At 41.2% G+C, this 23,580-nt stretch overlaps 1 protein-coding gene across 1 annotated transcript in view; it reads right to left on the minus strand.

Annotated features, from left to right (window-relative positions):
- fancg (FA complementation group G) overlaps positions 1–20,476 on the minus strand; it is a 39,086-nt gene extending 18,610 nt beyond the window's left edge. The window contains exons 1-5 of the mRNA XM_073064340.1: positions 20,358–20,476; positions 12,425–12,509; positions 9,803–9,931; positions 8,529–8,719; positions 6,042–6,201 (exon numbers count right to left, since the gene is read on the minus strand). Of these exons, the coding sequence (XP_072920441.1) occupies positions 6,042–6,201; positions 8,529–8,719; positions 9,803–9,931; positions 12,425–12,509; positions 20,358–20,432 (640 nt within the window). The 5' untranslated portion in view covers positions 20,433–20,476. The remainder of the gene's footprint in view (positions 1–6,041; positions 6,202–8,528; positions 8,720–9,802; positions 9,932–12,424; positions 12,510–20,357) is intronic.
- Positions 20,477–23,580: the final 3,104 nt, after the last annotated feature.

The raw sequence follows: 23,580 nt of genomic DNA on the forward strand, positions 1-23,580 counted from the left end.
GATCCATTCCAGTTTGCCTACTGTCACAGATGTTATTTCATTGGCCTGTCATTCATCTCTGGACACATATCAGATGTTCTTTATTGATTACAGCTCAGCACTCAATGCTATCATCCCCTTGAATCCAATCAGTAAGCTCCAAGATGTGGGCCTCAATATCTCCCTGTGCAACTAGATCCTCAACTTGCTCACTTGCAGACTTCGGTCAATACAGACTGGCAACAACATCTCCACAATCACCTTCAGCACAGGTACACCACAAGGCTCTGTATTTAACCCCCTGCTCTCTTCACTTCACACCTGTGACTTTGTGGCTAAGTACAGCTCCAACACCATATACAAGTTTGCTGATGACACCACTGTCGTTGAGCGAATCAAAAAGGCGAAGAATTGGCATATTGGAGGGAGATTGGAAATCTGACTGAATGGAATCAAAATGACCTCTCACTAAGTGCCAGCAAAACCAAAGAGCTGATTCCTAAGCTCTAAGAATAAATTATGGATGGTTAATAAGTGCTGACCTTGTCAGGTTTTCGTTCACATATCCCTTGGGTGAATTAAAACAAAAAAAAAATCAATTGGTCTTCATGACTAAGCAGTATTCCAGAAGGGTATTTAAAGCTTTTGTTTCCACTTTTCCTGATGGAATACAAGGTAAGCAAATAGCACAAGGAGTCAAATATTTTGTGATCACTGCCACCTGCTACATGAATTGCTGTTTTCATATCCCTGCAGTATATACTCTTTGTGCTGCATTGTCTACATGCTGTACACCATAGTTCACTGCACAAGGATCAATTTCAGTTATGTCTCAGATATAGTAAGTTGCTTTGTGGGAAAAATTGTCAGAAGCAAATGATGTAATGAATGCAAAAGTATTTAAGTGGCTTGATGAACGTACTTGTAAGTACATTAATTTAATTCATTTTTAAGATTCTTTAAGGTTGTTATAGCCGGCTGTGGTTATGGGGACAAGCTCTCACTGCCTATTAAATGTTCCCAACAAATAGACTCTGACAACAAAGTCCAGCTCCTGGCCTTCATGTGTGGCTTAGCTACAGGAGGAGCTAAGGCAGGTTACTGGCACCTTAAAACCAGTCGCTTTGGGCAGATGGAGCTTGTCAGCCATGGTTGGCAGCTCATCTGGGAGAAGGAAAACTCTGAGCTCAAACCTCGGCTGCCTTGTGGCTATACCCACTCATGGGGAAGACTTCGGGAGTAAAACCCAAGGGAAAAATTGGGAGCTGGAGTCCCTAAGGCAGTCCTACGTTGAGCTCAATGCTAACTGGCAACTCCTGCGACTCTACTGGTACCAAACTGCATCAGTCTCTGCCGTTCCTTTGGGTTCATCAGATGCGTGGAGAGGGGGAGCTTGCTACTCGGGCAACAGCTTGCTCTCCATATCGTACTGCCCAGGCTTGCATATCTAGGCAGCTAGGATGCACTATCCATGGTCAACTCTGACCGACAGAAGCCCTCACCTCACAAGAAAAATAAGACAAGTCAGACTTCGAAGAACATTACTATTCTTCTTCCCTGGTGCATGGGAAAATAGGGAGAGATTTGATAAGGAGTATACAAAGATTACAGGAGGCAGGTACCTGCGTGATTGTTAAGCGAGGGAAAAGCAATAGGTAGCCAGTGAATAGTACCTCTGTGGCCATTCCCCTCAACAATAAGTATATCACTTTGGATACCTTTGGGGGGGAGGGGGGGGGGGGGAGACGTACTAACAGGAAGACAGAACGACCTGATCTCTGGCACAGACTTTGTCTCTGTAGCTCAGAGGGGTGGGGAAGAGAAGTGGAGTGCAATACCGTTAGAGGATTCCATAACTGGCAGAGGAGACAGCAGATTCTTGGTGAGAAAGAAACAGTCAGATGGTATTTTGCCTCCCAAGTGCAAGGGTCAGGGATGTCTCAGATTGAGTCCACAGCATTCTAAAGGGAGGGGGGAACAAACAGCCCGAAGACATGAGATATTGGTACCAACAACATAGGTAGGAAGAGGGAGGAGGTCCTGAAGAGAGAATATAGGGAATTAGGTAGAAAGCAGTAAAGTAGGACCTCCAGGTAGTAACTCTGGATTGCTGGCTGTACCATGCACCAATGGGCGTAAAATAGGATGATTAGCCAGATGAATGTGTGGCTGTAGAATTGGTGCAGGGGGCAGGGTTTCAGATTTGTAGATTATTGGGAACTCTTCTGGGACAGGTAGGACCTGTACAAAAAAGAAGGATATCCTTGTGGGCAGATTTGCTAGAGCTGTAGGGGAGGGTTTAAACTAAGCTGGCAAGAGGATGTGAACTGGAGTGATAGGGTTGAGGATGGAGCAGTTTGTATATAATGAGATGCAGTGAGGAAGGACAGGCAGATGATAAGCAAAATTGCTGTCAGTGGGATGAGTTAAGGTGGGGGAAAAAATCGAAAAGGGTGAAGAATACAGGACTGAAGGTGTTATATTTGAATGCATACAGAATTTATGATAGATGATCGTAGTGCTATTGTGGGCATGAGTCGTGGATGAAAGATCATAGTTGGGAGCTTAACATCCAAGGATAAATATTGTATCAAAAGGATAGGTAGGTAGACAGAGGAGGTCGGGTGACTCTGTTGGTTAAAAACAAAATCAAATCCTTAGAAAGAGATGACATAGGATATGAAAATGTAGAATGCTTGTGGGTACAGTTCAGCAACTGCAAGGTTAAAAAGACCCTGATAAGAATTATATACAGGCCTCCGAACAGTAGCTAGAATGTGGGCTACAAATTACATCAGGAGATAAAAAGGGCAATGTTGCAGTAATCCTGGAGGATTTCAATATGCAGGCAGATTAGTAAAATCAGGTTGATGCTGAATCCCAAGAGGGAGAATTTCTAGAATGCCTAAGAGATGGCTTTTTAGAGCGACTCATGGTTGAGCCCACTAGGTGATCAGCTATTTTGGATTGGGTGTTGTGCAATGGACCAGAATTGATTAGAGAGCTTAAGGTAAAGAAACCCTTGGGAGGCAGTGATTATAATATGATAGAATTCACCCTATAGTTTGAGAAGGAGAAACTGGGTTTGGATGTATCAGCAATATAGTGGAGCAAAGGAAATTACAGAGGCATGAGAGAGGAGCTGGCCAAAGTTGATTGGAATGGGACACTAGCAGGGATGATGGCAGAATGGTAATGTCTGGAGTTTCTGAGAACAATTCAGAAGGCACAGGAAAGATACATTTCCAAGATGAAGAAGTATTCTAGAGGGAGGATGAGGCAACCACTGATGACAAGAAAAGTCAAACAAGTAAAATAGAGGTATAGAAAAAAAGTGGAAAGTTTGTGGATGGGAAGCTTTTAAAAACCAACAGGAGGCAACTGAAAAAGCCATTAAGATAGAAAAGGTGAAATGAAGGTAACCTAGCCAATGATATAAAAGAGGATACATAAACCTTTTCAGATATACAAACAGTAAAAGAGAGACGAGAGTGGATATTGGACCGCAGGAAAATGATGTTGGAGATGTAGTAATGGGAGACAAACTTAACATTTTGAGCCAACCTTCACTGTGGAAGATTATAGTAGAATGCCAGAAATGTGTCAGACAGCAGAACTGATTGTCATTGGTATAACTAAGGAGAAGGTGAAAAGGTGACTCTGAAAAATCTGAAGGTAGATAAGTCACCTGGACCAAATGAAACACACCACATAGTTCTGAAGGGGGCAACTAAGGAGATAGTGGAGACATTAATAATGATCTTTCAAGGATTAATAAATACTGGAATGGTTCCAGAGGACTGGAAAATTGCCAAAAGTCACTCATCTCTTTGAGAGGGGAGGGAAGAAGAAAATAAATGCCTGTTACCCTGACATTAGTGGTTGGAAAGGTGTTGGAGTCTATTATTAAGGATGAGGTTTCGAGGCACAAAACAAAATAAGCCAAGGTCAGTATGGCTTCCTTGAGGGGAAATCTGGCCTGAAATATATTGGAATACTTTGAAGAAATAATAGACAGCTTAGACAAAGGAGAGTCAGTGGATGTTGTTTATTTGGATTTTGAGAAGGCCTTAAACAAGGTACTGCACATGAGGCTGCTTAACAAGATAAAAGCCCATAGTATTACAGGAAAATACTAGCATGGATGGAAGATTGGCTGATTGGCAGGAGGCAAAAAATGAGAATAGAGGGAGCCTTTTCTGGTTGGCTGCCGGTGACTAGGGGTGTTCCACAGGGATCTGTGTTGGGAGTTCTTCTCTCACATTGTATGTCAGTGATTTAGATGAAAGAATTGATGGCTTTGTGGCCACGTTTGCAGGTGATACGTGGATAGGTGAAGGGGCAGGTAGTATTGAAGAAGCAGAGAGGCTACAGAAGGACTTAGATAGATTACGAGAATTGGTGAGGAAGTGGCAGATGAAAATATAGTGTAGGGAAGTGCATGGTCATGCATTTTGGTAGAAAGAATAAAATTATAGACTGTTTTCTAAATGGGGAGAAAATTCACAAATTAGAGGTGCAAAGGAGTTTGGGGGTCCTCGCGCAGGATTCACTGAAGGTTATCTTACAGGTCGAGTCAGCGGTAAGGAAGGCAAATGCAATGCTAGCATTCATTGTGAGAAGACCAGAATACAAAAGCAAGGATATAATGCTGATACTTATAAGGCACTGGTCTGACCGCAGTTAAGAGTATTGTGAGCAGAGGATTTCCATGACAATAATCTGAGAATGAAAGGGTTAATGTATGAGGAGCGTTTGATTGCTCTGGGTCTGTGCTCCCCGAGTAAAGAATAAGGAGGAGACCTCATTGAAACTTAATATTGAAAGGCTAGATAGAGTGGATGTGGAGAGGATGTTTACCATAGTGGGGGAGTCCCGGAGTAGAGGGCACAGCCTCAGCATAGAAGGACATGGATTTAGAACAGAGATGAGGAGGAATTTCTTTAACCAGAGGGTAGCTAATCTGTGCAATTCATTGCCACAACCAGCTGTGCAGGCCAAATCATTGGACCTATTTAAGGTGGAGGTTGATAGTTTCTTGATTAATCAGGGCATCAAAGGTTACGGGGAGAAGGCAAGAGAATGGAGTTGAGAGGGATAATAAATCAGCCATGATGGAATGGCTGAGCAGACTCGATGGGCCAAATGTCCTAATTCTGCTCCCGTGTTTTATGACGTTAAAATTACAAGGTAAGGTTAGATAGGGTTAATGCAAGCAGGCCTTTCCACTGAGAATGGGTGAAATTAGAACTAGAGGTCATGGGTTTAGGGTGAAAGTTTTCAAAACTGAATCAGTATATATGAAGCACAATGTGAAGTGGTTGCAGACACTAAGTTAACAAATAGAAGTCCTGTTGTAGAGAAAGTCAGTGGCACAGCACCACACAGTGGAGATTCAGATTACACCAGCAATCATCCCAAAAGTGTTGCCATCTCCATCTGTGCAGTATCATTGCAGAAATGAGGAAAAGCATTCTAAATTTTACACAAAGGGCACTGCAGGACTTGCTGACAGAAGGGCAAAATGGTTTCCAAGGAAGGAACACAGGGCCAATGCTATCTCCATTGACGGAACACATTTCAGAAAGCTGAAGATCAGATTCAACTTTCACCACTGTCTGTGAGGAGTTTGTATGTTTTCGCTGCTTCCTCTGGGTATTCTAGCTTCCTCTCACATTCCAAAAAGATGTAGGGATTAGGGTTTAGATTAGTGAGTTGTGGGCGTGCTCTGTTGGCGCTGGGAGTGTGGTACATCTACGGCATGCCTGGCACAATCGTCGCTGAATTCATTTGGTACAGTTCACTGTACGTTTCGATATACATGTAACAAATAAAGCTGATATTTCTTTTTATGAGTTTCTTTTGTGCTAATGCTTGTCTTTCTATTAATTACCAAGTTTTCAAATTGTATCCTCCAATAGGCCAACACCTAAAAGGCTTATCACGTGTCATGTTATAAGCAGTACCACTACATCAGGCAACAGATTTTCACGTGCACTATGCTGATCACTTAGTAATCAGATTTTTAAATTGGACTCATCCTGGTCTTTAAGGTCTTGTACCTCGCAAAAATGTAGCACAGGTGTATATCAACTGTCCCAGACTCCTGAGACTCAGTGCCAACATAAGATGCTTTCCCCTTCTATCGTTTAATAGGTTTCCAGTTTTAATGGACTGCCACAAATCATCAGACTGTATATTCAAACTGGAGGCCGAGGAACTCTGAAAAACGCAAGCAAAAAAGTAAACAATGGCTTAAAAAAAACTTTCTTTGCATTATTCCAAAACAATTTCAGAATCCTAACACAATATTAAACCTACAGTCCATGGACAAGTATTGTTTTGAACAATATTTGGACAAGTATATATTTCATGAACTGATTATTGAACAGTTCTGTTAAATGCTTTGCCTTGTGACCAACTAAGCAAAGTCAGCTAAAGCAAAATAATTCTATTGGGTTTCTTGTATTTACTGTGAATGCCCACAAGAAAATGAACCTCAGGTTTGTACATGGTGACGTATATGTACTTTGATAATCAATTTACTTTGAACTTGAATTTTGAAAATAAATATATAACTGCATGATATTTGAATCAAATTTCTCCTTTTGTCAGGCGAATCAGTTTTCAGCTTTTGAAGGAAAACACACTGAACATATTTAAGGATAACATATTGAGGGTCCCAGAAGGTGGTCATTATATGAAATGAGGTGCCAGAGGAAATAGGTTGAGACAAGTACATTCACAATATTTAAAAGGCACATGGATAGGAAAGATCTTGAAGAATACAGGCAAAATGTGGGAAAGTGGGAGCAGATTAGATGGGAATTTTGGTTAGCTTGGACCAATTGAGCCACAAGGCCTATTCCCATGCTGTCTGACTCTTTGAAAGATACAATGAGGTTGAATCAGTTGTCATTTCCGCTTCTGGATTTAATCAGATTCTTATTAATTATGGTAGTGTAGCAGTTGGCATATCACTATTACAGCGCTGGGGATCACTAATCGGAGTTCAATTCTTGCCACTGTCAGTAAGGAGTTTGTAGTATGTTCTCCCTGTGACTACATGCTTCCTCCGGGTGCCCCAATATCTTTCTACATTTCAAACACGTACAACTTAGTTAGGGTTGGTAAGCTGTGGGCATGCTATGTTGGCACCGGAAACATGGTGACACTTATCAAATGCCAGTATAATCCTCACTGATTTGATATGATGCAAAAATACCGGTAATACATTTTACTGTATGTTTTAATGTACAGTACATGTAACAAATACAACTAGTCTTTCTTTCTTACATTATTTCTGTTTTCTAACAAAAGCTGAAGGTTTTGAAGCCAGATTTTTTACACCAGGGAGGCAGAGAATTTGCAGAAAATGTTTGGTTGTTACCACATTGGTGTATGGCAGATCTCTCTGAGAAAATTGTTTTGTAAGAAATGTGGCAGCCAATCACAACAAGTACAGAGAGAGAAAGATACTTCATTGGCTGGAAAGAGGTGCTATATAAAGACATGTCTGTTTCTTTTTTTTCCTGAACTCAAATGTAACAGCATTTAACTGTTCATTCAGGGACTTGCTATGCTGGATACATTTGAGATTCCATTCATAGGAAATCCTTGCAGAGGGAATGAGTACTGTATTCCAATAGGCAAGCAAAAGTTACCCAGCGAGGGCCTCAGTCTTAAAACCAACAGAAAGCAGGGATTCCCGTGTCCTATTCCTGATTTGTAAATTTGCAAGTATTTTGAATTGAATTGACTTTACTTCTTACGTCCTTTACATACATGAGTAAGAATCTCCATCTAAATGTGCAATGTGCAATCATAGTAATTTATCATCATTTATAATATATAGAACAGTCAACATAACATAGAAATACGCTCAAATTAGCGTGAGTTAATCAGTCTGATGGCCTGGTGGAAGAAGCTGTCCCGGAGCCTGTTGGTCCTGGCTTTTATGCTAAGGTACCGTTTCCCGGATGGTAGCACCTAGAATAGATTGAAGTTGGGGTGACTCGGGTTCCCAATGATCCTTCGGGCCCTTTTCTCACACCTGTCTTTGTAAATGTCCTGAATCGTGGGAAGTTCACAACTACAGATGTGCTGGGCTATCCGCACCACTCTCTGCAGAATCTTGTGATACCAGGCAGTGATGCAGCCAGTCAGGATGCTCTCAATTGTATCTCTGTAGAAAGTTCTTGGGATCTGGGGACCCATACAAAACTTCCTCAACTGTCTGAGGTGAAAGAGGCGCTGTTGTGCCTTTCTCACCGCACAGCTGGTGTGTACAGACCACGTGAGGTCCTTGGTGATGTGGATACCGAGGAACCTAAGGCTGTTTACCCTCTCAACCCCAGGTACTATTGAAAGCAGAGTCTCTTTCATTAATATTAAAAACAGAAAATGCTGGTAGTAAATAAATAGTTCAGACAACTCAAGCTTTCCTCATCTACCTTGATAGAAGCAATAAAGAAATTTGATCTATCACAATATGCAATGAATTAGACAATGTACAAGCAATAAATCCTTATCTAGCGAGGCAAACTTACTCTCTCCTTCAGCATGTGTAGCACTGCATCAACCTTCTCCAGCTGATTTCTAGCCAGCCACAGCAAGCTTTGCAGATATATTATCCGATGAACTGCCTGAATAAAAGTAGGGTCACTGATGTTCTGAAATATCATTTTGCATAATTTCATGATGTCCTGTTCGTCAAAACATTTACCATATGCTTCTAATCCTGTTTCAAACAAATTTGCAAAGAACCATGAAGATTAAACAGCCTTGTAGCTCTTCAGTCCAAAACACAATAAGCAAACTTTCCTATCAAAGAAAGCACATACTTAGGCCATGAAGAATGCAAAAATAGTTTTATTAACTTTTGTTACCATAAGGAAAAATTTAGCACGAGCATCAATCCTAAAGAATAATATTGATTTTTAAACACGATATTGCGGACAGTGCATGCTCACTAAAAGATATTATTTATTTGTTTGGGCAAACAACAGCTAAACAAGCCAATGAGAAGAGGCAGCTTGGATGAAATAAAAGATTAGAGCAAGAGTCTTAACAGCTTGCTAGTCTTAGATACCTTGTAAAGTTGCTTAAGAGCCTCAATCACAGGTTTCCTTCTTGGCTCAGTGCCAGCACCCTCATCACCGAGTCAGATAGTTGGAGAATCAACCACACTCCAAAGAACTGAGCATGCAGCTTTGGCTAATGCTTCAGCAAAGATTTGATCTCATAAACAAAATGTTCAATTGAACCCAACTTCCTCCCAAGTGGATACAAAAAGACTGAACAGCATATTGTACTGAGTTCTCTTGCTTATAAATTTCATTTTTCGTGGAAGTTCCATGAGTAAAATGGCTGCCATGCAGCAGCAGTACACTTCAAATCTACTTGAAAGCATGGGGTATTTTTTAGAAATCCTCAGTTCATGAATGTATTCTTCCCGGTCACAAAACAGTACACAATTGTCAACAAGAGATGACTTAAGGTGCAACGACAAAGTTTAGAAAAGTGTGTGGTAATAAAAAATTTACTTGAAATTTAAAGTGTCAGTGCTGAGTGAGGCACAAGCACTTATTACGACAGTCTGCATCTGTCCAGCTATTATAATATCTGCATCAGATTATATCAACTGCACTCAGTCTGAGTGCTTTCACAAGTGAAGTCCTCCATCTCATTTCGCAATGAGGTCATCTGAAGGAAAAAAGAAGAAACATCCTGCAAACAGCTTATGTACAAGTTAGGGAGGCAGCAAACTACTAGCACAGTGGTTACAACAAATCACAATCAGCCCTGGAGGTTTATAACTTACCTCGGGTTAATCCCTGGAACAACAGAGAGTGATCGTTGTGAATGACGTCAGACAAACTGATACCTAAGACAATGGCATTGTACAGCACAGTCAGTTCCAGGGGAACGCTGGGTATAGTCGGTGGCAATCCTGCAGGAAGACACAACGTTTAGTGTGCATTCTGTAGAAAAACAAGGTTTCCCAGTTAATGAGCAATCAGACCACACATGTGGACAATAAAACAGGCCGCTTAGTGTACTGCCCAGCTGAAATTGTGTACCATTCAATGCCAGTGTGCCAGGTGTTTTAAATGTCTTTCCCCTGAGAAATGCTGCAACCACTGAAAATCAATACAGGAAGAGATTGTTCTGCTCCTGTACACACTTTGGAACAATGCCATCTGACCTGCATTTTGCCTCCTGGATATTAAATTTTATCCGCCATCTGTTTGCACCTTCTGCCAGCCTACTATTACCTGCTGAACTCTCTACTTACTGAACCAAGGACTTCTGAGCTCTGCAGCTCCACACTAGCCTACGTCTCTTTGAGTTAATTTTTCAATGTTGGAAAATAGTGAGGTAATTTTCGAACTTGATAACTTGCTGTAGTTGGTTATACATTATGGGAAAGCCAGCCAAATCCAGAGAAACTACAATGTTACACATCTTCTGGAATGCTAATGGGGGGGGGGGGAACTAATGCAAAAGACAGACTAGAAATTTAAACTAATAAAAAAACGTTGAAGATGCTGGAAATCTGGCATAAAAAAGAAAATTCTGGAAACATTCAGCAGATCAGATAGAGAAGTGGAGAGAGGAATGGAATTGATATTTCTATTTGAAGATCATTTGTCGTTCTGCATTACCTGATGTGTATCACCAGACTTGAAACCGGAGTGTGAAGATGAGAGATGTCTGCTGTAGGGAGATCAGCAGGAACACCTGTGCCAGATTCTGATATGTATAAGTGTTAACAGGAACCATTAGAGGGCAAAGGAGAGATGAATAACAGTTGGAAACAGGTGGGAGGTGGGGGGGAGGGACCTGGATGTGATGTTGGTGGATCAAGGAAGCAGAAAAAGGCAAAGATGGGTGAATGGTGGGCTGGGAGGAGGGTGGGAAGGAGGACCAATGGATCAGAAGGAGAAAGGGAGGAGGGGAATAATGAAAAGGGGTGAGGGGCAATGTTCCCTCTAGTTTTTAGTAGTCAGTGTGCGCAAAAATCTAATGTTGTGCAAAATTTTTCCTGTGACAAAAGTATGTGCGCACCGAATGCACACATGGCACAATTTATGTAGATTTACAAAATATTTGACATAAAACTGCACAGAATAACAACAAAATAACATACATATTTAAGTCACTCAGTTATTTTTTCTCTCTCCTGTCTTTGGCATTTACCCATTCTTTGTAAAGTCTATCTAGACGAATAGAACTTCCATCCAATTGGTAGCTTTTGATTCTCATTAACATATCCAAATGACATTCACCTAAACAGTTTCTCAGCTTGTTTCTGCGTTGATTCATTAGGCTAAAACCTCGCTCACAGTCCACACTAGATGCAAGAAAGGTTCCCCCAATGTCCATCAACTGTACAAGGCCGCAAAACTGTTCATTTTGAAGTACAAATGCCACCATTTGAGCAAAGTTTGAAATCAGTTTGGATTTAATTTTTTTTCTTGCACGGAAAATTTGCAATCATTAAACTAACTACTACAGTATTTTCAGCTAGAAAGTCATGATATTTTAGACATAAGGCATTAACTTGTTCATTGCCAAATGTGAAGTCACAATCTGCAATTGCAGAGAAATCAAAAGCTGACCATTCTTGTACCTCATCTTTTGCGCTTCACGCCCTTCACTTCTTTCGAATTTGACATAGTGAATCAGTTATTTTTTCATTAAGAACTTAGTAAGCTATCTATAGGATTTGAAACAGATCTTTGGAACCGTTACAATATGAACGCTGTCCACCAAAGATGGCTGCCGCTGTGATGCAGCTGTACAAACCGGAACAGGAAAGGTGAGGTGACGTAAATCAGTGACATGCATTGTGGTATTTCAAAAACCTGCTAACTAGTTAATAGTAACATTTAGCTAAAATATTATTTTCAATAAGTATAATTATTAATTACTACGTTATTTTAGTTAACTAGCCTTTTGTGCGCACATTAATTTCCTTTGTGCGCTGGTTGAAAAACGTGTGCGCGCACACACAGCTTAGAGAGAACATAGGTGAGGGGTTACCTAAAATTGGAAGACTTGATATTCATGCTATTGGGTTGTGGACTGAGTAGAAGGTGTTTCTTATCCAGTTTGCATTGGGGTTCATCCTGGCAGTACAGAAGGCCCAGGATGGACAGGTCAGTGTGGGAATGGTGAGGGGACTTGAAATGGTTGACAACTGGGAGCTCAGGGTGGCCACTGCAGATGACGACGTGTCCTGCAAAACAGTCGCAGAGTTTGCACTTGGTCTTGTCAATGGAGGGGAGACAATAATGCAGCAGACAAGGCTGGAGGAGATGCATGTGAACACTTGCCTCACTTGGAAGGATGGTGGTGAGGGAGGAGGTATAACCTTTTGCTCTTGTGGCAGGGGACGCAACAGTGATTGATGATACAGACCAGCTTTCCACATCAGTACCTTTGATTTTCTCCAGCAGTTTGTTGAAAGCAACATAGCTCTGACGCAAGGTATCTTTCCAACTTGCAGTGTGGGTAGAAATATTCTGGGAGAGATAAAATATGTTAGGCAATCATACGATACACCACATAATTAAATACAAAAGACAAATCTGTAAGTGAAGAGATTCAGGTGAGTTTTTTGCACGAGGTGAGATTAGATAAACTGGCACAATGCTATCACTGAAGAAAAGAAAGTTCTTATAAATTTGTCAATAGTCATAGAAAACTGCAGTACAGAAAAAGGCCCTTCGGCCCATCTAGTCCATACCGAACCATTTAAACAGCCTACTCCCATTGACCTGCAATCGGACCATAGCCCTCCGTACCCCTACCATCCATGTATGTATCCAAACTTCTCTTAAAGTTGAAATCAAGCTCACATACACCACTTGTGTCGGCAGCTCGTTCCACATTCGTACGACCCTTTGAGTGAAGAAGTTTTCCCTCATGTTCCCCTTACACTTTTCACCTTTCACCTTAACCCATGACCTCTGATTATAGTCCCACCCAACCTCAGTGGAAAAAACCTGATTGCAATTACTCTATCTATATCCTTCATAATTTTGTATACCTCTATCAAATCTCCTCTCAATTTTCTATGTTCCAAGGAATAAAGTCCTAACCTATACAATCCTTTCTTATAACTCAGGTCCAATCTTGGCAATATCCTTGTAAATTTTCTCTGTACTCTTTCAACCTTATTGACATTCCTGGGAACCACCATCTCTCAGGATCTGAAGTGGGAACAGAACATCAGCTCCATCCTGAAGAAGGCCCAGCAGCGGATGTATTTCCTGCGGCTCTTGAGGAAATACGGTCTGCCTCAGGAATTGCTGCTGCAGTTCTACACTGCAGTCATTGAGTCTGTCCTGTGCACCTCCATCATTGTGTGGTTTGGAGCTGCCACCAAGCAGGATAGAACCAGACTACAGCGCACAGTGAGGACTGCCGAGCGCATCATTGGAGCCTCCCTGCCCTCTATTGTGGACCTGTACTCTTCCAGGTTGAAGAAGAGGGCGGGGAACATCATAAAGGACTCCTCCCATCCTGCGCATGGACTGTTTGATCTGCTTCTGTCTAGTAGGCGCTTCAGATCCCTCCAGACTAAGACTAATAGGCACTGGAGAAGTTTTTTCCCTACTGCGGTCACTTTGCTGAACAGTTAACTGCCGGTTAACTGTCGGCTAACTATTACTTGGATTGCACTACCTGTATGTATGATCTATATTTTCATTTATATTTATCATTATTATTGTTATGAGCAGAGAGACAACATCTGCCGGAAGTAAATTCCTTGTATGTGCACAGGTACTTGGCGATTAAAGTCTGATTCTGATTCTGATTCTGATCTTTCCTGTAGGTAGGTGACCAAAACTGCACACGATATTCCAACTGAGGCTTCACCAACATCTTACACAACTTCAACATAACATCCCATCTCCTGTACTCAATACATTGATTTATGATGGTCAATGTGCCAAAAGCTTTCTGTACGACCCTATCTACCTGTGATGACACTTTCAACAAATTATGGACCTGTGCTTCCAGCTGGAGTGTGGAGAACTAAGGGTCATAGTTCCAAGATAAAGTATTGCCACTTTAGAAGAGTGAGGAGAAAAGTTTGCACCTAGAGAACAATGGGTAGAATTTATTGCCCAAGTGTTTTGTGGACATTCAAAGACTGAAAATTTTCAGGACTGAAATCGATAGATATTTATATACATGGGTAATTATGGAATATAGACTAATTCAGGAAAGTAACTTTGAGAAAAATGGAGTGTGTAGAAGGGGCCAAATGCCCTATTTCTGATTTCTTTCTTCTATTATGTTGTTCTCAAATGGATTTGAATACACCTGGTGAATTAAAAATGCTTTAATTGAACTTTTTTTCTAAAATTTCTTCAGTGACTCTTGATGAAATACTATACTGTTGTATCTAGTATTTATAGCAACGAGGACAGTCATTCAGTTGTCAAAATGGTCATGACTGAGAGCCTCTTGAGTATTTTACCAGTACTGACCACGTTAATACACTATTTTCGCATATGACTGGCCTGTTAAGAAAAATTGATGTATTGTTGCAATGAAGTATGCTACAACCATGTGAATTCTCAACCATGATTTCCTAGTTACTTGAGTTTTGTATCTGACTGTATAGGAAGCTAACCAGCCATTGATAAAGTTACTCAAACACCCATTTATTTATTTCGTGACAGTGCAGAGTAAGGCCCTTCTGACTCTTTGAGCCACGCTGCCCCAGTAACACCTGAGAAACCTTAACCTAATCACGGGACCATTAACCTACCCAGTACGCCCTTCAACCACGGGAGGAAACCAGAGGATACAGACAAAGGAGATTCTGTAGATGCTGGAAATCCAAAGCAACACACACACAAAATGCTGGAGGAACTCAGCAGGTCAGGCAGCATCTATGGAGGGGAATAAGCAGTCAATGTTTCAGGCCACAGAGAGAAAATCTGCAGATGCTGGAAATCCGAGCAAGATACATAAAATGCTGGAGGAACTCAGGAGGCCAGGAAGCATCTATGGAACAAAGTACAGTTGACGTTTCGGGCCGAAACCCTTTTCCGGCCAAGATCTTTCGTCAGTCTCGAAATGGTGACTGTTTATTCTCCTCCATAGATGCGGCCTGGCCTGCTGAGTTTCTCTAGTATTTTGTGTGTTGCTCAAAGATCACCGGTTTTAATTGCTTCCTCAACAATATACAGTATTTGCCTTTAGCTGTCTAAGTCCTAAGCTCTGGAATTCCCACTGCTCAGAATCAGATTTATTTATAACGACATATGTTGTGAAATTTGTTGTTTTGTAGAAGCAGTACAGAGCAATACCTTCTACTTTTCATCCTCCCTTAAAACCCCTGACCATTTTGTCATTCACAACTTTGTTTGTGACCTTTCATGAATTATAACTTCTGCATACCCTTCCTGTACTCACTTTAAAGGGCCTTTCCCGGTACTATGACCTTCATTTCCCGGCTGCTGTGTATTCCCTCTACCCTCACCTCACCCTACATGAAATAACTTCCAACTACTTCTGTTCTAACTTCTGATAAGCTCTTGGACAAATTTATCAACCAAATTCAGTGAAAGCCTCAACTTTCAAAGTACTATTATTTTACCTGCATGAAAAAAAGAAGAAAAATATTTAGATGCCATGGCACCTTACAGATTTTGCAATGAAGACCACATTGAAGAAAGTAATCAAATCAAACTGAAATATCTTCTGCTCTGTACCACAGGGAAAGTCACTACCAAGGTCCTGCTCAGTTGCCTGGTCACAGTCGCTCTGTGAATATCAATGCAGATTCTATCTATCTTGAGGTGAAGTACACATACTTTTTATCATATGACAACTGTAATCACCACATATGGCATTTTTCAAACCTATAAAAGCCTCAAGGCCAGTTGGTTCAGAGTCACACACACACACAAAATGCTGGAGGAACTCTGTAGGTCAGGTAGCCACTCTGGAAACGAATAAATAATCAATATTTTGGACCAAGACCCTTCTTCGGTACTGGAAAGGAAAGGAGAGAACGCCAGAATAAAAAAGGTCGGGGAACGGGAGGGAGGAGAGCTAGTAGATGACAGGTGAAGCCAGGTAGGTAGGAAAGGTAAAGGGCTGCAGAGGGAGGAATCTGACTGGAGAGGAGAGTGGACCACTGGAGAAAGGGAAGGAAGAAAAGAACCCAGAGGGAGCAATAGGCAGGTAAGAAGAGGTAAGAGGCTATAGTGGAGAAGAGAGGAAGGGAAGGAAAAAATATCAAAAGAAGAAATTAGTGTTCATGCCGTCAGATTGGAAGCTACCCAGACAGAATATAAAGTGTTGCTCCTTCACCCAGAGGGTGGCTCATCATGGCACAAGAGGAGGCCATGGACTGACATGTTGAAACAGGAATGGGAATCAGAATTAAAATGTTTGACCACTCGGATGTTCCAGTTTTAATAGTCTTAATCTAGGATCCATAAACTATCAGAATCACACAGACATACAGCATAGAAACAGGTCCTTTAACCCACTAAATACACACTGACCATCAACTACCCATTTAATATAACTGACATTAATCCCTTTTTTATTCCCTCCACATTCTTATCACCTCGCTCAGACTGTACCACTCAGCTCCAAAAGAAGGGAAATTTACAGTGACCAATTAACTTATCAACTTTTGGATAGAGCACCTGGAGTAAATTTGCATGGTCATAGGGAAAACTTGCAAATGCCACTCAGGCAGCACCCGAAGTTAGATAGAACCTGGTTAGATAGAAACATAGAAAACCTACAGCACAATGCAGGCCCTTCGACCCACAATGCTGCGCCGAACATGTACATACTTTAGAAATTACCTAGGGTTACCCATAGCCCTCTATCTTTCTAAGCTCCATGTACCTATCCAGGAGTCTCTTAAAAGACCCTATCGTATCCGCCCCTACCACTGTTGCCGGCAGCACATTCCACGCACTCACCACTCTCTGCATAAAAAACTTACTCCTGACATCGCCTCTGTACCTACTTCCAAGCACCTTAAAACTGTGCCCTCTCGTGCTAGCCATTTCAGCGCTGGGAAAAAGCCTCTGACTATCTACATGATCAATGACTCTCAGCATCTTATACACCTCTGTCAGGTCACCTCTCATCTTCCGTCGCTCCAAGGAGTAAAGGCCGAGTTCACTCAACCTATTCTCACAAGGCATACTACCCAATCCAGGCAACATCCTTGTAAACCTCCTTTCTGTAGTTTCCACATCCTTCCTGTAGTGAGGTGACCAGAACTGAGCACAGTACTCCAAGTCTGATCAGGGTTCTATATAGCTGTAACATTATCTCTCGGCTCTTAAACTGAATCTCATGGTTAATGAAGGCCAATGCACTGTACACCTTCTTAAACATAGAGTCAACCTGCACAGCAGCTCTTAGTGTCCTATGGACTCAGACACCAAGATCCCTCTGATCCTCCACACTGCCAAGAGTTTTACCATTAATACTATATTCTGCCATCATATTTGACCTACCAAAATGAACCACCTCACACTTATCTGGGTTCAACTCCATCTGCCACTTCTCAGCCCAGTTTTGCATCCTATCGATATCCCCCTGTAACCTCTGACAGCCCTCCACACTATCCACAACATCCCCATCCTTTGTATCATCAGCAAATTTACTAACCCATCCCTCCACTTCCTCATCCAGGTCATTTATAAAAATCACGAAGAGTAAGGGTCCCAGAACAGATCCCTGAGGCACATCACTGGTCACCAACCTCCATGCAGAATATGACCCGTCTACAACCACTCTTTGCCTTCTGTGGGCAAGCCAATTCTGAACCCACAAAGCAATGTCCCCTTGGATCCCATGCTTCCTTACTTTCTCAATAAGCCTTGCATGCAATACCTTATCAAATGCCTTGCTAAAATCCACATACACTACATTTATTACTCTACCTTCATCAATGTGTTTAGTCACATCCTCAAAAAATTCAATCAGGTTCGTAAGGCGCGACCTGCCTTTCACAAAGTCATGCTGACTATTCCTAATCATATTATGCCTCTCCAAATGTTCATAAATCCTGCCTCTCAGGATCTTTTCCATCAAGTTACCAACTCACTGGTCTATAATTTCCTGGGCTATCTTTACTCCCTTTCTTGAATAAGGTAACAACATCTGCAACCCTGCAGTCCTCCAGAACCTCCCCCATCCCCATTGATGATGCAAAGATCATTCCCAGAGGCTCAGCAATCTCCTCCCTTGCCTCCCACAGTAACTTGGGGTACAACTCATCCGGTCCCGGAGACTTATCCAACTTGATGCTTTCCAAAAGCTGCAGCACATCCTCTCTCAGAGCTCTACTAGACAGCAACTCTACTAGCTGTGCCACTCTGCCATCCATTACAATGGAGTTCTGAGATAAAAGAACGTTTCAGGGTCAAGGCATCTAGAATTTCTTAAAATTTTGCACAGATTCAGCATGTCATCTAAAACTTTGATTATCTTTTATGGATGCACACTGCAGAATATCCTAACTGGTTGCATTATGGTTTGTATGGAAACACCAATGAGCAGAAAAAGTCCACAAAAAGTGTTGGATACAACCAAATCCATCACAGGAAAAGCCCTCCCAATCATTGAGCCCATCTACAAGGAGTTCTATCATGGGAGTGCATCATCTAGGATCCCCACCATCCAGGTCATGTTTTATTTTCTTGCAGCTACAATTGGGAAGAAGATACAGGGGTCCCACACCACTAGGTTCAGGAACATTTGTTTACCATGAGATCATAAGACACAGGAGCAAAATTAGGCCATTCACCCCATCAAGTCTGCTCCACCATTCCATCATGGCTGATTTATTATCCTTCTCAACCCCATTCTCCTACCTTCTCCCCGTAACCTTTGACACCCTTACTAATCAAGAAAATATCAACTTCCACTTTAAAAATACCAAATGTCTTGGCCACCATAGCCATCTGTGGCAATGAATTCCACAGATTCATCTCCCTCTGACTAAGGAAATTCATCCTCATCTCTCTTCTAAAGGGGTGTCCTTCTAGTCTGAGGCTACTCCCTCTGGTGTGAGACACCCCTGCTTAGAGAAAACATCCTCCCAATTGATATTCAACCACTTGGCTCCAGAACCAGCAAGGATAACTTACCTCAACTCTGAACTGATTTCACAACTCATGGACTCACTTTCAAGGACACAACAACTCATGTTCCTTGTTTTGTCTATGTACTTTTTTTATTTGCACAGTTCGTCTTCTTTTGCACATTAGTTGTCTGTCCTGCGTGCAGTTTTTCATTGATTCTATTTTATTTCTTTGTTCTACTGTGAATGCCTGCAATTAAACGTATCTTAGGGTTGTACATGGTGACGTATTCATACTTTGATAATAAATTTACTTTGAACATTGAAACCTGGCAAAAAAAAAATCATGGTCTACCAAGCAGCTATGATCCTAAGATGGGTTACCGAGAGGAGCCATGTTGAAATACTGGAGAGGTGCTATCAAAGCAGTCTCACAAAGTTCTCCAAATCAGTGATTGGCTGAGGAGACCAAAGTCAGTGTCCTCTCTGGTTCCTACATTGTCACTATCAGGGCCTGGATTGTGCCCAGCTGGCTGAGGGAACGTGTGTATTACTTGCAATTTAAATACCAGATTCCTAAAAGAGATCTTTTAATTGGTTTTTGTAATTTTTTAATATTAGTTTATACATTTACTCATACACCTTCACCGAACAGATTTTCTTTCATTTTACAAGCACCCAAATTCACCCTTACATCTACCCATGCATTTCACTCTGTTCCTACACACGTTTTGTATCCCCTGCTTATTTCTCTCCTCCTCACTCAAAACGCAGGGTTCTGGTCCACTAAATTCAATAAATGAATGCCATTCTGATGAAACGCTAATGACCCGCAACACTGACTGTTTTTTTCCCTCTTTCTCTCCACAGGTGCTGCCCAACCTGCCGTGTACTTCCAGCATGTCAGGATTCATGTAGTAGAGGAGTCTGCGCGGGGTGACAGGGAGACTAATCTTGGATCATGAATCCAGATTAAATCGACGACGTCGCCTGTTGGATTTGTTCATAAGGGTGAGACTACAGAGGTAATTCTTGACGCGGAGAGACCTAAGTAAGCTGATACCGAATGTATTCTATTTGCACTCATATACTCGCCCTGGCACACATGAACATCAAACTGCAAAGTTTATTTTTTGATACTCTGAAATTAAATAGTTTTATCTTCACATACAGTAGAAGGCTGCAAAGCATGTTAAAACTACAGTACTGTACATTTAAAGGATTTACTCTATAGTTTGCAACTTTACAAAGCACGGACTCTGTCAGATGATTCAAACAAACTACTTACCTTCAGTTCTGCCACCAACTTGTCGTTTTCCTCTATCCAGATTTCCAAACAGCTTTTACCACCGATACTATCCATCACTGCCAATGTATCCCTCGCCGCCAAAACTTCATAGAATCGGAAGTAACGACAGAAGTATCGGAAGCACGAAACTGGGACATAGGCAGGAAATCCCGCCTCTCAATTCTGTCAAAGGCTTCTCCACAATCTCAGAGCCCGAACACAAAGTACGAGGGGACTGTGAACTTCACCTTTACATCGCTAACTAAATAGTTGAGGAAGGGATGGCTACGTGTTTTATATACCAAGATTGAGAGCATTTGTGCAAGTTATTTTACATCCACTTTATAAGGGCTATATTAATTAAAAGGATATACTTGTCCAACCATTGCAGCACAATCAAAGCCTTGCTGAAACGAGCTGTTCCCTTTTTTAATAATCAGTTTTTTTCCACCTTTATCTCAGTACCAGAGAAAGACTCTACAACAAGAAATTTTAACCTCAGCGCCACCTTTTTCATTGTAATCTATCTGGTTTAAGAAATTGGAGAAGTACTATCAAATCAGTGTCGCAATATTCTCTAAATTACTGACGGACTAATTGAAGGAACATCAGTCATCAGATCCCAATTGTTCATTTGATGCCCCTGATTTTTTTTCATAAGTGTGATTGAAAGTTTGCAATATCTAATATTTATTTATGCACATTTTATTCCATGTCCATACTTTAATCTCGATGTCCGTACAATTATTCTTTATAATTGTTGAATTGGTTTTTGTTGTATGCTGACCAATACAGGACAGAAAAACCCTAATACATGTAAATGGAAAATAAAGTTGCTCCTTAATATAGACAATACTGTTTATTTTCCGCTAATCATAAGAAGACTAATTTCACCTCCCCAGACATTGCCCTGCATTGGGTTAAATCGTATTTATTTTTGAATTTGGTGCTATAGTCAAGGCCAGTATTTAATGCATATCCCTAAATGACCTTAAGTAGTTTGCTCGCCCTTTACTCCAAACCAAACTTAGGAGTCACACGTAAGTCAGACGAGGTGAAGACAGCAGAAAAAAGACAGTAGTGCAGTCAAATCAAGTCAACTTTTATTGTCATTTCGACCATAACTGCTGGTACAGTGCATAGTAAAAATGAGACAACGTTTTTCAGGACCATGGTGTTACATGCCACAGTATAAAACAACTAGACTGAACTACGTAATAAAAAAAATCAGAGAAAGCTACACTAGACTACAGACCTACACTGGACTGCATAAAGTGTACAAAAACAGTGCAGGCATTACAATAAATAATAAACAGGACAGTAGGGCAAGGTGTCAGTCCAGGCTTCAGGTGTTGAGGAGTTGGATAGCTTGGGGGAAGAAAATGTTACATAGTCTGGTCGTGAGAGCCCGAAAGCTTTGAAGCCTTTTCCTAAACGGCAGGAGGGAGAAGAGATTGTATGAGGGGTACATGGGGTCTTTCATAATGCTGAATCGATGCAAAGTCGATTCCTATTCCATATATTTTTCTAAATTAGAAAAAAAAAATAGAAAATAGGCATGTCTTAACATACAAAGAGGAATGTGTGTAAGGCTGGAGATCAAGTGCGAAGATTTGTTAATAATGCAGCTTTCAGTTACCTGTTATCAGAGGGAGATCAGAAACCAAACCTGCAAGTATGGCATACCGACTACAGTTGTTGGAGATACGAAATAAAGTAAATTCCAATCAGGTCAGGCATCTGCTATAGAGTAAGGGAATTACAGAGGCATGAGAGAGGAGTTGGTCAGAATTGATTGGAAAAGAACACTGACAGGGAAGATAGCAGAGCAGCAATGGCAGGGAATTCTATAAGTAATTCAGAAGGCACAAGATATATACATCCCAAAGAGGAAAAAGTATTCTATAGGAAATATGGCCAACCATGGCTAACAAGAGAATTCAAAGCCAAACATAAAAGCCAAAAAACAGCATATAATAGAGCAAGGATTAGTGGAAAGTTAGAGGGTTGGTAAATTTTATAAACCAATGGAAGGCAACTAAAATGTCATTAAGGTAAAGATGGAATACAAAAGTAAGCTAGCCAATAATATTAAAGAGGATACCAAAGTTTCTTCAGATACATGAAAGTGTAAAAGAGAGGCGACAGTGGATATTGGACTGCTGGAAAATGATGAGAGGTAGTAATAGGGAAATCATGGATGAACTGAAGAAGTATTTTGCATCAGTCTTCACTGTGGAAGACACCTGGAGTATAGTGGAAGTTCCAAGTGAAGTGAGTGAAGTTACCATAACTAGAGAGAAGGTTCAGGGAAACTGCAAGGTCTGAAGGTAGGTAAGTCACCTGAACCAGATAGTGTACACCCCAAAGTTCTGAAAAAAGTGGCTGAAGAGATCATGGAGGAATTAGTAACGATCTTTCAAGAATCACTGGAATGCTTCTGAAAGACTGGAAAATTGCAAATGTCACTCCATTTTTCAAGATGGGACAGATGCAGAAGAAAGCAAACTATAGGCCCATTCGTCTGACCTCAGTGGTTGGGAAGATGGAGTCGATTATTAAGGATGAGATCTCAGGGTATTTGGAGGCACATAATAAAATAAGCATGGTCAGCATGGTTTCCTCAAGGGAAAATCTTGCCTGACAAATCTGTTGGAATTCTTTGGAGAAGTAACAAGCAGGCTAAGCAAAGGAGGATTGATTGAAGTTGTGTACTTGGATTTTCAGAAGGCCTTTGACAAGGTGCCACACATGAAGCTGCTTAACAAGCTACAAGCCTATGGTATTACAGGAAAGATTCCAGCATGGATAAAGCAGTGGCTGATTGGCAGGAGGCAAAGAGTGGGAATAAAGGGAGCTTTTTCTGACTGGCTGCTGGTGATTAGTGATGTTCCACAAGGGTCTGTGTTGGGACTGATTATTTTACTTTATATGTCAATGATTTGGATGATGGAATTGATGGCTTTATTGCAAAGTTTGCAGACAATTTAAAGATAGCTGGAGGGCAGGTAGTTTTGAGGAAGATAGGCTACAGAAGGAATTACATTTAGAGAATGGGCAAAGAAATGGCAGATGGAATACAGTGTCAGGAAGTGTATGGTCATGCACATTGGTTGAAGAAATTAAAGAGTTTACTATTTTCTAAATAGGCAGAAAGTACAAAGAGACTTGGGAGCCCTTGTGCAGGATTCCCTGAAGGTTAATTTGCAGCTGTGATGAGGAA

This window comes from Hemitrygon akajei, chromosome 13 (assembly GCF_048418815.1).
Source record: "Hemitrygon akajei chromosome 13, sHemAka1.3, whole genome shotgun sequence".
Taxonomy (NCBI): domain Eukaryota; kingdom Metazoa; phylum Chordata; class Chondrichthyes; order Myliobatiformes; family Dasyatidae; genus Hemitrygon; species Hemitrygon akajei.